A 15,000-nucleotide genomic window follows, 5' to 3' on the forward strand; every position below is an offset into this window, starting at 1 on the left:
CAAACGCAAAACACACAATAAAACAAACAAAAACGAAAAAGCGAAATAAAACGTAAAAAAAAGAAACCTAGAATGCTTTATATAAACACACCGGAATTAATTGCCTTCCTTTCTCTCTCACTTCGCTCATTAGGTCGAAGCGAGAGATGTGGACACTGTAGACAAAGACGGTCTGCTCTACACACTCAGCGGGGATGGTGTCGACGGCCACGGCACCTACAGCGCGTTCTTCACCATCAGCCCCAACACGGGCGAGATTCTGCAGCACAGAGTAAGTTGTGGGGATGTGTGGGGTAGTGTGGGTGAATCTTATAGGTATATATGTATATATATATATATATATATATATATATATATATATATAATATATATATATATATATTTATATATAAAATCTACCTATCTATCTATCTATCTATCTACAAATCTATATATATATATATATATATGCACATATATACATACATACATACACACACGCACACAAATACACATATACATATATATACATATATATGTGTGGGTGAAAATATACGTGCAGTAAATAAAAGCAAAGCAAAGAAAGAAAAACAAAAGGAACACGTCATCTCCCTAACATAATTTCATAATTCTGATCTAAACGCTTGACTTGTGTTCATGTGGGTGTGTTCTCCCCCGCAGCCATGCCACATCCCCGTCTGAAATGTGCCACATAACAGTATTTTTCTCTTCCGACTTACATGCTTTTCTGTCCCGATCGCATGGCTCGGTTCGCTCTATGGATCTGCAGGAAAGCGATGTTCAAGGGACACAGTATAGCCTCGTTCATGACTCTATGCCTTTGAACTCCTCGCGTCTCTTCTCTCTTCTCTTTTCATGCCCTTCTCTCTCTCTCTCTCTCTCTCTTTCCTTTTTTTGTGTGTGTCTCTATCGTTCGTTCTCTTTCTTTCTTTTTCCCTGTTTTTCTCTCTGTCTCTCATTTTTTTGTGTTTGTCTCTCTCTCGTTCGTTGTCTTTCTTCCTTTCTTTCTTTTTTCCTCTCTCTCTCTCTCTCTCTCTCTCTCTCTCTCTCTCTCTCTCTGTCACTATCTCTGTCTCTGTCACTTTCTCTCTCTCTGTCTCCCTCGTTTTTTATTTCTTACTCTCTCTCTGTCTCTCTTTTTTTCCCTCTCTCTTCCTCGTTCTTTCTTTCTTACTCTCTCTCTCTCTCACTCTCTCTCTCTCTCTCTCTCTCTCTCTCTCCCCTTCCCTCCCTGATGTGCATGTTCTGCATGTTATCCTGAACAAAATTATCAAACCAAAACATTTACAACTGCCAGGTTTATGAAAATTCGTAAATCATGATAAGTGCATAAGTGTTATTCGATGCTTATGTTCTAAGTATATCTGTTGAACTCGACATTACAGGTAGATTACAGATAATCGTTTGGTTGAGGAAAATCGCCGTGGTTTACAGTGATTGAAATATTTGTACACTATCTATCTTGCATCAAAATTCTTTATTTTGTATGTATTTTCTCATCTTTCTCTTTTGGTTGCAATAAAAAAAATCCTTTTGATTACCGGTTTGACGTTATTCTTTCCTTCATGAGGTCAGTGCAAGCGTAGCATCTCATCTTAGTGAATATCAACAGCCATCTATAATATATATGCAAAAGAACTTTCACATTTGTAGAAAAAATAAACAATTTCCGTTGCGTTTCCATGTTACATGAATTTTAGTTCATAATCTTCCTACATTTGTCACGGCGAATTTTGTTCACACATTTACGTGCAAATTCTTACACGGACGCGTTACGTTCACAACTAAGTTAGGCGCCTAGCATTTGTCGTGTGAACTTTATTGAACACGAGGAACATATTCAAAATCTCAACAGAAACGGTTCAGTGACTTGCATAAACCATCCCTCGCATTTCCGAAACTTACAGTCTGGACACGGACTTGGTGTTAAGCGCTTATTAATTATAACTCAATCTATGATCACAACTTCTGAATTTCCGCCGAAGTTTACAGGTTTCATTACTTTCAGAGGTGAGCTTAAACGTGTTAGTGACATGTTACTTCCTGAGAGCCAGTAACTGCTAAGGTGTTGCTAATGTTTCGGATGAAAAGGACACGACTGCTACCACTTAATGATTTATACATGTACACATACAAATCTCAGTCAAGTAAACATTAACATAACCATACAGGTGTACAGATGGCAATCGCGTACCGTGAAACATATTTACAACTACGTATTTACAAACACACACACACACACACACACACACACACACACACACACACCACACACACACACACACACATACACACACACACACACACACGACCACCAGCCACGCTCAGACACATCCACACACACACACACACACACACACACACACACACACACACACACACACACACACACACACACACGACCACCAGCCACGCTCAGACACATCCACACACACACACACACACACACACACACACACACACACGCGACCAACAGCCGCGCGCAGACACATCGATACACACACACACATTTCTATTAGCACTTCATGTCAAATCAAATTCTGTGCAGTACAATTACACAATTACATTTTCATCCGACCCCGTGATATTCAGTTACCGACAAGTAATCTTTAATTTGCTGTGCTGCCCAGCTCATAACAATCGGATTAAACCAATTAATAAAATGAAATTCTACAAACACACTACAGAAATAGTTTCCGACAATAGTGTCCCACAAATTGTATAACAGAATGGCTCTTAATCCAATACATTGTATTTAATACTGTTGTTTAAATAGGGTAAGCCTGCGGTCGCCGTGCTGTGGGATACAGAACGGCTAAGGGTTTTTAGGATTTTCTCTCCATGTCGCCAGCAGGGATTCAGAAATTGTCATGTTTTATTTGTGACGAGTTCTAAGTATTCATAGACAACAAGTTTACATTGCAATATATATATATATATATATATATATATATATATATATATATATATATATATATATATATATATATATATAAATATATATATATATATATATATATATATATATATATATATATATATATATATATATATATATACACACACACACTTTGTGTGGTGTGTGTGTGTGTGTGTGTGTGTGTGTGTGTGTGTGTGTGTGTGGTGTGTGTGTGTGTGTGTGTGTTGTGTGTGTGTGCATGTACATATAAACACACACACACACACACACACACACACACACACACACACACACACACACACACACACACACACACACACACACACACACACACACACACACACACACACACACACACACACACACACACCACACACACACACACACACACACACACACACACTCACACAAAGACACACACGTATACACGTATGCAGTTATATAGTTATATAGTTTTAAAACCTTTCCGTTACACTTCTGTTCATTTCGAATCTGGAATCCGTGATGCATTTTGTTTTTCATCTATCTATCTATCTGTCTATTTATTCACCCATTTTTCTCTGCTCTCAGCCCTATCTCTCTTACATAAACACAAGTAACGAATTACGCAAGCCATTCTTGTCGACCATTGAATATAAAACGGGATATTACTCACAAATCGAGTGAAATATTTTGAAACGGATCGCAAGATAGGGGAAAAACATACCCATCTCCTTGTCTTACCGCGCTGTTCAATCCGAGTGTTCAAAATCGTTTGCATAAATTATCATTCCGTCCTTCAGATGCGTCAAAGCTGATCACATGATCCCAAATTTAAATGTTCATGGTATCCGCGTCGAATTCACGATTCAAGAACTTCTGAAGTCCGCTGAAGTTAATACTTCTTTTATTATCTTTTAAGGGGGGGGGGGGGGCAAATGACATCGACCCTGAAGAATATATCCAGTAGAATGAAAGGCAATTCTTGGGTGGAACGTAGGTGTGTGCAGAAAGACATTTTACGCTTTTCTTGGTATACGTCAATAGCGGTGATTTTACTGGTGTTTCAGATAAGAGAGATTACGTACTTGGGTCTTTTGACTTATGTTAATTTTGCTGTTCAGAGACGTGTGCTCAAAGACATGCACTGTGATGAGGACACACACAACCCATATGTTTAGTTCTATACATGGACGCTATGTATAAACATACACACGTGTATGCGCACATTCAGGAATATATACACATTCATGTATTTGTGTGTATCCTTGCATGGACCTCGCTCACGTAGCTAATACAGACACGTGTATCCGGAGAGACTATTCACTTCTCCAAAGCATTACCGGTTCAGGTCCAACCCATCATTAAGGGGTTTGCCTTGAGCTGCAGCACCGCTAATCTCGAACAAACCCTCCGTCTTTATTGCCTCGGAACGCCGAACCACCTACGGAGTCCCAACAACCCTGGTCTTTCATATTCCCGACCTGATCTTGAGACGGTACGGCTCTGCCATCGATCCCTCAATCGGCGCCAATCATCGGCTTCGACTGGACCCAGCGCGACGCCCGAGAGGTAATAGATGGCTGGTAAATAAGAGCATTGAGAGAGATGATTTATCAAAGAAACTTGTGTTGCGACTCGATTGCCGTTTCTTTTCGTTCGTTTTTTCCCCTTCTGGTTCTTCCTGTGTTGACTATCTGGTTGAGTTAGAAACTGCAACTTTCGAAATGACGAGTGTTCATATCGATTCCTAAACGAATGATTTATCCAGTGATATCTCTTTCAAAAAACTTGTTCTTGTGTTTGGCAAATAAGACGTCCTTCTAAAAAAAAAAGAAGAAAAAAAAGGAAAACATAAAACACCCTCGGCCGTGACCTCTCCTTCATAAACTATCTAAATGTACATCGTCCTCTGTAAAACTTCAAAGACGGAACTCGAACGGCCAAGAAATAATTTCTTTGCGGCGCCTTTTTCTCACAGGAAACAATAACTCAAATAATTCGAAGGATGTAAGGGAAAAAAGGAAATAGAAAGAAAAAATTGCTGAGAATGACCTTTTATTATAACGAACATTTCTGATAAAAAGCCTTTGTCAACGAAAAGCAGTTTCCGCATCGATTAATGTGACCCATGAATCAAGAAAAATTACCAGGTACCCAAACACACGCATCTATAGACATACAGATGAACAGATATAAAACACTTCATGTTGAATAAATACACAAACAGGTATAGAAAAATATTAATTCCCCTCCCCCCTTCTCCCTCTATCTCTTCACCCATCAACATCCCTATATATCTACCCTTCTATCTATCTTTTGTAACGTTATCCACACATCTACACACGTTAGTCACCACACAAAACATCCACCATTGTAACTGAAACGACGTCTGTGGTGAAGCGCATATCCTGGCTGGAAGTGACCATAATATTTCTCTCTCCCTGTATAAAAAACACATTGGTCAACACAAAAATACGATGTCGATAAGAACTGGTGTTTCCGACTGCATAATAACGAAAGATTTTGAATTGTAAAGTGCCTTAGATTACTTATAAACTTTACTATTGTCGATTCTATAGACTGTGTTCGTGTGTTTTACATGCTGTTATTAGTATTAATGAAATTGTTGTTATTATCATCATCATTATTAATGTTATTATTATGATGATATTATTATTATTATTATTATTATTATTATTATTATTATTATTTATTATTATTATTATTATTATTATTATTATTATTATTATTATTATTATTGCTGTTGTTGTTGTTGTTGCTGTTGCTGTTTTGTTGCTGTTGTTATTGTTATAATAATAATAATAATAATAATAATAATAATAATAATAATAATAATGATAATAATAATAATAATAATAATAATAATGATAATGATAATAATAATAATAATAATAATAATAATAATAATAATAATAATAATAATAATAATGATAATAATAACAATGATATTTTATTATCACAACTCCTACTACTATTATCATCATTATTAATATTATTATCTTCATCGCCTTCATCATCATTATATTTTTACTATTGTTATTGTTATTATCATTATAGTAATAATAATAATGATAATGACATCGATAAGACATGTAATAAATCACATGCAATTGTATGGAAATTCTATGGAAAATATAAAATTAAGAGTTGCCACTCTCTCTCTCTCTCTCTTACGCGCTTCTTCTACCCTTGGCTTCCTCTCTCCCTTTTCCTCCTCTTCTCTCTTTACCTATTCTTTTCTCTCTCTGCCTCCTTCTCTCATTCCAAAATATTCCTTAAATTCCCTCTTTCTCTCTCACTCTTACGCTAACCCCCCTTCGCTCTCTCTCCCGTTCCCCCGTTTTATCTGAGGTCCTTCTTCCTTTTCCTTATTTCTTTTTCAATCCCTCTGTTTCCCCTTCCTCCATGTCTCTTTTTCTCTTTTGGCTTCATACTTCTCCCTTTCTCCTTCTCCCCCTCCTTTCCCCTTTCCTCTCTACCGTTCATCTACAGTGTATTTTCTTCGGAAAAAAATGATAATAACAATGGTGATGATGATGATGATGATATATTATGATAAAGATGATGATGATGATGATGATGATAATGATGATGATGATGATGAAGATGATGATGATAATAATAATGACAATAATGATAATCTTGATAATAATAATAATAATAATAATAATAATAATGATAATAATAATAATAATAATAATAATAATAATACCAATAATAGCAATAACAATAATAACAAAAACAATAATGATGGTAGAAAAAAGAACAATAATGACATTAATGATAATATGAGATTTAGACTAAGACTCATATTATGAAGAGTGCGCGGGCGTGCATTCATGTGTGTGTGTGTGTGTGTGTGTGTGTGTGTGTGTGTGTGTGTGTGTGTGTGTGTGTGTGTGTGTGTGTGTGTGTGTGTTTATGTCAAATATCACCCAATTTACACAAAATGCATTGCCTTCAAGACCTCAGTCACATGGAATAAGATCCAGGCATAAGATGTTCACCTTACATCGCAATTAAAAAGTCAGATCTGTTGTTACAGGAAATATCTTTTCATACTTAAAATGTAAACGTTCCATGGGAACGGACGGACGGACAGACAAGCGAAACACAATGACGATGTTGATAATGATGATAATGATAATGACAAGAAATAGTCATGATAATGATGATTTTAATGATAATAATAATAATAATGATAATAATAATAATAATAATAATAATAATAATAATAATAATAATAATATTGATAATGATAATAGTAATAATAATAACAATAATAATAATAATAATGATAATAATAATGATAATAATAATAATAATGTTAATGATGATAATAGAAATCGGACAAACAGACAAACACAGCCACAGAAACAGAGACAAACAAAAGGAAACAGACAGACAAGAGAGAGAGAGAGAGAGAGAGAGAGAGAGAGAGAGAGAGAGAGAGAGAGAGAGAGAGAGAGAGAGAGAGAGAGAGAGAGAGAGAGAGAGAGAGGAGAGAGAGAGAGAGAGAGAGAGAGGAGAGAGAGAGAGAGAGAGAGAGAGAGAGAGAGAAAAGGCAAGAGAGAGGAGCGACTTGAAGGGAGAAAGAGCAAGGGGTCTGAGACCATTTCCTGCAGACTCGGAGCAAAATAAACAGAAGGATGACTTCATAAAACCCTAGCGAGGCCAGCATACCTTCCAGAGCGAGGGGAGAGAGAGGGAAATGAGGGGAAAGGAGGCGGGGGGTGGGGGGAGCGAGTTCACTTTTCAAAATGGATTTTTCACCTCATTTCTTTCGTTAATAGCTGACGGTCCGAGCAAACTTGGGAATTATCTTTATAAGCTCTTCTGAATAAGGTGATGGTTTGATGATTTTCATTTGACATATCTTATCCGGAATGAAGTCGTCGGTTTAAGCTCTATTCATATTTTTTTTCTCTATGATTAATTTTGCGTGAGCTTTAAAAAATCCCCCCCCCCCCCAAGAAAAAAAAATGGCGCCATTGCTTTTGTTAACGTCAAGAATTCGTTAAAAAAAGAGAGAAAAAAATGAAAGCTAACTCGGTAGGCTCGCATTACCAGTGATTCTACCCCTCCCCCCCTTCCCCCCATCACAAGACAATTATTCCATTCACAGAGAGAACGTAATAGAGGTATTGGGGCGTTCCTTACGATCTGGAAATTTCGTCTACGTTCTTCTACAAGACGGATAGTTAGCGTTCAGTTGTACGCTGCCAAAGGGACGTCACACAATTATAATACAACTCATAATTTCCCTGTGTTATGACTAAGGCTTCATGCAAGCACACCCACACACACACACACACACACACACACACACACACACACACACACACACACACACACACACACACACACACACACACACACACAAACACACATATATGTACATATATAGCATACATACACAAACGCTCGGGGTGATTTTTAAGTGTGTCGAGGATGACTTGTATATCTAAGCGCTTTGGAGCTGATCCCCTCATTTCCTTCCCCTCAGGCGTTGGACCGCGACCCTCCCCACGGACGACCCACATGGAAGCTCAAAGTCCAGGTGCGCGACGGCCAGCACGACCCGTCGTCCCGCTACGCCAGGACGTCCAGCGCTGCCAATGCCTCTTCCCACGCCCACGTCCGGCGAGCTCTGAGGCCGGAGAGTCAGCGCCTCCACTCCCACTCCTCTGCGAAGCCCGAGGGGGAATCTCCTCTCCACGGCGACGGCGGAAGGTCAAAGGGGCAAGCGCTCCCTTTCCGTGACGTTTCTAGGTCACGAACCCCGCGCCTGCACCCTCTCTCTTCCGAGGCGGAGTTATCGCTTCCTGTGGCGAGGAAGCGTAAGAAAGAGCATTCCCACGAAGGACTTGTGGTCCCGAAAGACGTCCCTCCTCCAGCGGGCCACAACGAGACCAAAAGGAGGAACAGAACGCGTCGAAAACCCGATGAGGAGGAGATCGATCGCCTCGAGGAGGTTCAAGAGCGCCGACTGAAGCACGAGCCGGACGGCCTGCAGAAGGGGGAGCAAGCCTCTCCCCCTCGCTCCCCCTCCCCCCCGCGCCACGCTCCTTCGCGACACAAAGTCGAGTCTCGCGCCCAGCACGCGCGGTACGCAGGTGGAAGACTCGCCTCGAAGGAAGCCTCAGGAGTACTTCTGAACACTAGAACCAGGAGGAATCCGGGAGGTTCAGAAACCATGGTGATCGGCCATCAGGCAAGAGCAGGAACACGCCAGAGCAGCCTCAGGAGAAGTCCTCCGGGTTCGAAGGACGAGAAGACGAGGAGGAGGAGAAGGAACCCTTCCAAAAACGCCAAGAGCAAATGGATTTTTATTTCGGAGAACGGAACGACTCCGACGCAGAAGAGGCTGAGAAAAAGGGGCAGCGGTCGACCTTGGCTGCCCATCGGCCTGAGTCCCGAGGCGGAGGCCGCACTAAATCTCGGAAACATCTCACTCCCCGGCCGTAAAACTTTCCCGAAAATTTACCGGAGTGTCCCAGGTCGCCGCGGGAAGGTGAGAAGAAGCATCGCAGGAGCCAACGCAGGAGAGGCGAGGAAAGGGCAGAACGAAAAAATGAGAGAAAAGGAGAACCACAAACGGGAAAAGGCCCAGGACGACATGGACGAAGGGAGGGACGGCGGAGGGTGCCAAGACTACGGGGTCTACAGCCTCGCCACGGACGCTGAGGAACCGAAGGTGCTCCTCGGGACGACCGCCGGGGGAAGGACCTCGGGTGGCGGGGGGCGGGTGCACGTCGTCGAGACTGTGGTGACGGTGGTGGTGAAGGACATCAACGACAACGCGCCCGTCTTTCCAAATTCCACTATGTACGGCGAAGTGCAGGAGAACGGCCCCATTCGTAAGTCACTGTACACACTTTGTCTTTGTGCTTCTCCCCTTCTCTCCCTCCGCGAACTCTTTAACTCTCTCATTCTCCGCGACTCTTCCTCCCCTCGGTTTTGTCTCCTTTTGTGTTTTGCCTTTCCCTTCTTCTCGGTTTTCATCTAAATATCTTTCTCATATGATTTATTTTCCCCCTTGATCTGTGCCTTTTCTCTCTGATTTTCTCCTTCTTTGAATTCAATTAATTTTCTTTCTTTTCAACTCCACTTTTACCATATATCAACCTTTTCTCACTTTTTCCCGTTTCCAACACTTTTTCAAACTTCTCTCTCTCTCTTTTTACTTCCTTTCTCGTCCTTTCTTTCACGGGTAGCGGTTCCCTCTTTGTCAACGCGTGTGCGCCTGTCCTTATAAATCCAGACCATGAAAAGTGTCGCATTTCCAGCTCTCCTCATATCAATTTTCCCCCCGTGTCGTGAGCTGCCATCGGGTCACCACGTATAAAGCAGACAGGTTTGTCATGAGACTTCCAGGATGAGACGACGACATAATGTGTCCTATAACCATAAACATATATATATGGCCAAAGGACCTTCCTGCTCCTTCCGAGTCCGAAACCCGAGGAGCCTCTGCCCATACGAGCGTCCTCTCCTCCTCCTCCTCCTTCGTCAGCCCCGAGCTGTTGCAAAACCGTCATTTCAACAATACTTCCCTTCTCTTTTTGCAGCTTAAATTGCACGTCCGGAGACTCCGTTCCGAGGAGAAGAAGAAGAAAAGGGAGAAAATGCTGCGCGTTCGTTTGCGTTCTTCTCCCCGTGTCTTCAGATATTGGGGGCGAAGCCATAAAGATTTTTCTTGCACAGGGGCGTCGAGAGGGCCCTCACTTGTTTCAGACGCCGCTTGACGAGAGGGAGAGCGGTTAGAGCGACGAAGGGGGAAGAGGGGGAGAGGGGTTAGAGCGACGAAGGGGGAAGAGGGGGAGAGGAAAGGGGTTAGAGCGACAAAGGGGAAGAGGGGGAGAGGGGTTAGAGCGACGAAGGGGGAAGAGGGGGAGCGGGGTTAGAGCGACGAAGGGGGAAGAGGGGGAGAGGGGTTACAGCGACGAAGGGGGCAGAGGGGGAGAGGGGTTAGAGCGACGAAGGGGGCAGAGGGAGAGAGGGGTTAGAGCGACGAAGGGGGAAAAGGAGGAGAGGGGTTAGAGCGACGAAGGGGGAAGAGGGGGAGAGGGGTTAGAGCGACGAAGGGGGGGAAGAGGGGGAGAGGGGTTAGAGCGACGAAGGGGGAAGAGGGGGAGAGGAAAGGGGTTAGAGCGACGAAGGGGGGAAAAGGGGGGAGGAAAGGGGTTAGAGCGACGAAGGGGGAAGAGGGGGGGAGGAAAGGGGTTAGAGCGACGAAGGGGGAAGAGGGGGGGAGGAAAGGGGTTAGAGCGACGAAGGGGGAAGAGGGAGAAAAGGGTTAGAGCGACGAAGGGGGAAGAGGGGGAGAGGAAAGGGGTTAGAGCGACAAAGGGGGGAAGGGGGGAGGGGTTAGAGCGACGAAGGGGGGGGGGAAAAGGGGGGGAGGGAAAAAAGGGGTTTTGGGGTTAGAGCAAACAAAGGGGGAAGAGGGGGGAGGGGGTTAGAGCGAGGGGGGGAAGGGGGGGGGAGGAAAAGGGGAGGGAAAGGGGGGGGGGGAAGGGAAAGGGGAAAAGGGAGGGGGAAAGAGGAAAGGGGTTAGAGGACAAAGGGGGGAAAAGGGGGGGAAAAGGGGAAAAGGGGGTTAGAGCGACGAAGGGGAAGGGGGGGGGGGGGTTTTAGAGCGACGAAGGGGGAAGAGGGGGGGGGGGGGTTAGAGCAAAGGGGGGGAAGGGGGGCAGAGGGGGGGAAAAGGGGGGGGGGGGGGGTAGAGCGACGAAGGGGGAAGAGGGGGGGGGGAAAAGGGGTTAGAGCGACGAAGGGGGAAGAGGGGGGGAGGAAAGGGGTTAGAGCGACGAAGGGGGAAAGGGGGGGGGGAGGGGTTAGAGCGACGAAGGGGGAAGGGGGGGGGAGGGGAAAAGGGGGGTTTAGAGCGACGAAGGGGGAAGGGGGGGGGAGAGGGGTTTAGAGCGACAAAGGGGGGAAGGGGGGGAGAGAAAGGGGGTTTAGAGCGACAAAGGGGGGAAGAGGGGGGGAGGAAAAGGGGGTTAGAGGGGACGAAGGGGGGCAGAGGGGGAAGGGGTTGGCGACGAAGGGGGAGAGGGGGAGAGGAAAAGGGGTTTAGAGCGACGAAGGGGAAGAGGGGGAAAGGGGGGTTAGAGCGACAAAGGGGGAAGGGGGGGAAAGGGGTTAGAGGAGAAGGGGGAAGAGGGGGAGGGGGAAAGGGGTTAGAGCGACGAAGGGGGAAGGGGGAAGGGGTTAGAGCGAAAAGGGGGGAAGAGGGGGAGAGGAAAGGGGGTTTAGAGCGACAAAGGGGAAAGAGGGGGAGGGGAAAAAGGGGTTTGAGCGACGAAGGGGGAAGAGGGAGAGAGGAAAGGGGTTAGAGCGACGAAGGGGGAAGAGGGGGAGAGGAAAGGGGTTAGAGCGACGAAGGGGGAAGAGGGGGAGAGGGGTTAGAGCGACGAAGGGGGCAGAAGGGGGGGGAGGGGTTAGAGCGACGAGGGGGCAGAGAAAGGGGGTTGGGTTTGTAGGTGAAAGTGATGTTTTTTCTCTCTGTTTTCCTCTATATGCGGAGAGCCATCGGGACGAGACTTAATAAAGGTGTCTCACTGGGGTGTCCAGTTTTTAGAGATGGTAGGACGGTTCATTACGTCGACGTTGAGTCCTCCCAGTTTAACGTTTGACCCGAAGCGAGTCTCTCTCATCTTTAAAGGGACAGAAGAGGCTGCGGTATTTTCGTGTTCTGATGTGGTTTCAAGAGTTGTCATTTTACCTTCTATTGTGGCTCCAAGGATTTCTGAAGATGAGCTTTGTCGCCAAAATAAATAACCACACACACACACACACACACACACACACACACACACACACGCACACACACGCACAAACCCCCACACCACACACAAACCCCACACCAACACAACACACACACACACACACACACACAACCACACAAACACACCAAAACACAAAACCACCAACACACACACCCACACCCCACAACAGCACAAAACACACACACGAGTATTGCATAAGTTTAATATTACTCTCACCATAATATAAGTGTTATTTCCTTAGGGTCCTCGTTATCTCAGGCGAAATTTCAGATTCAGATATACTGTGATTATATGAACAGATTTATCATTGCTCTCATTTTGCCTCTTATTCTCTCTTATTCTCTTGTTCTCCCCTTCCCCTTCTCTCTCTCTCTCTCTCTCTCTCTCTCTCTCTCTCTCTCTCATACACACACACACACTCATACACACTCCCTCCCTCTTTTCCCCTTTCTCTTCTCTTCTCCTCTCTCTCATAACACACACACACTCATGCACACTCCCTCCCTCTCTCTCTCTCTCTCTCTCTCTCTCTCTCCTTCTCTTTTTTTTCTCTCCCTCCTTCCACGAACTCTACCCCAGTCACCCCCCCTCCAAAAAAAAAAAAAAAAAAAAAAATCAAACACAATAATAAAACAAAGTAAAATTAAATAAAACCAAAGAAAACGGTGAAATAAAAATCAGTCAGTATCCGCCTCTCCGCCAAGCAAGTCTTTTGTTGGTACTAAGAAACCTGGCGCCCTTTGTCGTCGTTGCGGGCACCAAGGTCCGTTTTTGTGCACAAATTCCTGTTTTAGATTCGCCTGGCGCTGCGCAGTCCTCATTTATCGGTCAAGTTATTTACGGCTATGTATTCTGGAAATTGTGGATTTACTCGAGTATTAGTAATAACAGGCAATCACACACACAACACACACACACAACACACCACACACAAACCCAAAACAACCACACACACACACACAAAAAAAAAAAAAAAAAAAAAAAAAAAAAAAAAAAAAATCTATACCTCACTGTACGAAGAAAAATTGGTACCTTGATCATATCTAATATCCCTCAAAGAAATGCAGAGGAATAACCTTATATTAAATTTTTTCGAAATTTCCCATGACAATTAACATGTAGTAACCCGATTGATAGCTATAACGAGACATTATTTCTAACCTCTCTCGAAAAGAAAAGATTGGCACGTATGCTATTATTTGTACTGCATAGCCTCCTTCCTTTACATAGCATAACTCGAGAATTTACAACCCTTTCCACTTCTCTTTACTCCGCATGATACAAACAAACACAAAATGCTCTCAATGTGTGATCCAAATTGTTAGGTCCTGCGATCATTTATTTATTTACTTATTTATACATGAAAGTCGTCGATAAAATCCTACCGTTCCCTTTTAATTCATCGTTCTGAATCCTTATGTATTGTGGACATTTTCAAAATTGTTCGTACAGGACTCGTTTGTATTCCTGGTCAACAAACAAACGAGAAAACAATAACATCCAATGGAATATTCTTTTTTTATGAAACAACTATGGCGAAAATAAAGCATTGCTGATTTCATTTTACCGCTTAATTTAAAGTTATTGCTAATAAATCATGCGTGAACACAAGCGAAAGATCGAAAGTCCGAAGCATAAATACATTCGAACACCTTTTTCTTCCATTTACGCACTACGATCTCATCTCAAAACACGTGATTATTATCTTATCAGTTACCCCATAAATTATACCATGTATATTCCCCATCTCACAGATAAAGTTGGTCTTTGAATATATGGATTCGTGAATATATATATCCCCCTCGCCGCTTGCAACCCGGAAATATTGAAAGTGTAAATTTATTCGTCCAAAGGGATCGTACGTATTCTCCATATACTTTCAATACGTTCCGTTTTTATTGAACGCTGGGGGTCGATCGGGTAATGGTTGAAGGACAAAAAGGAAATACATTTAAATTTTGATTTCTTGCGAGTTTCCCGTCCAATAAAAAGGGAGGAAGAGGAGAAAAAGAAGAAGGAAAAACATTGAATATTTAGCATCTACATTCTCCCTCGGATACAACCACGTGGATCTAAAGATAGGGATGCTGGTTCCTCCCCCATAAGAGGCTTAGGAAGTATGGTATATATATTGAATATACATAGATTTTCTCCCCTCCCCTTTCCCCCATCGCGGTAGACCTTCGCTAGCTAACTCGATTGCTATGCATGGTAATCTGAGTGGTTCTTGGTTTAAATGCGTTCGAAATAGAGTGTGTTAACCCCTAAGGATATTTCACTGAA

At 43.3% G+C, this 15,000-nt stretch overlaps 1 protein-coding gene across 1 annotated transcript in view; it reads left to right on the forward strand.

Moving 5' to 3' along the window:
* LOC119575843 overlaps positions 1 to 15,000 on the forward strand; it is a 67,398-nt gene that overhangs the window by 34,114 nt on the left and 18,284 nt on the right. Inside the window, exons 5-10 of the mRNA XM_037923385.1 lie at positions 134 to 271; positions 1,986 to 2,053; positions 3,703 to 3,793; positions 3,970 to 4,074; positions 4,251 to 4,397; positions 8,430 to 9,783. Of these exons, the coding sequence (XP_037779313.1) occupies positions 134 to 271; positions 1,986 to 2,053; positions 3,703 to 3,793; positions 3,970 to 4,074; positions 4,251 to 4,397; positions 8,430 to 9,783 (1,903 nt within the window). The remainder of the gene's footprint in view (positions 1 to 133; positions 272 to 1,985; positions 2,054 to 3,702; positions 3,794 to 3,969; positions 4,075 to 4,250; positions 4,398 to 8,429; positions 9,784 to 15,000) is intronic.

Source organism: Penaeus monodon, chromosome 8 (genome assembly GCF_015228065.2).
Source record: "Penaeus monodon isolate SGIC_2016 chromosome 8, NSTDA_Pmon_1, whole genome shotgun sequence".
NCBI lineage: Eukaryota > Metazoa > Arthropoda > Malacostraca > Decapoda > Penaeidae > Penaeus > Penaeus monodon.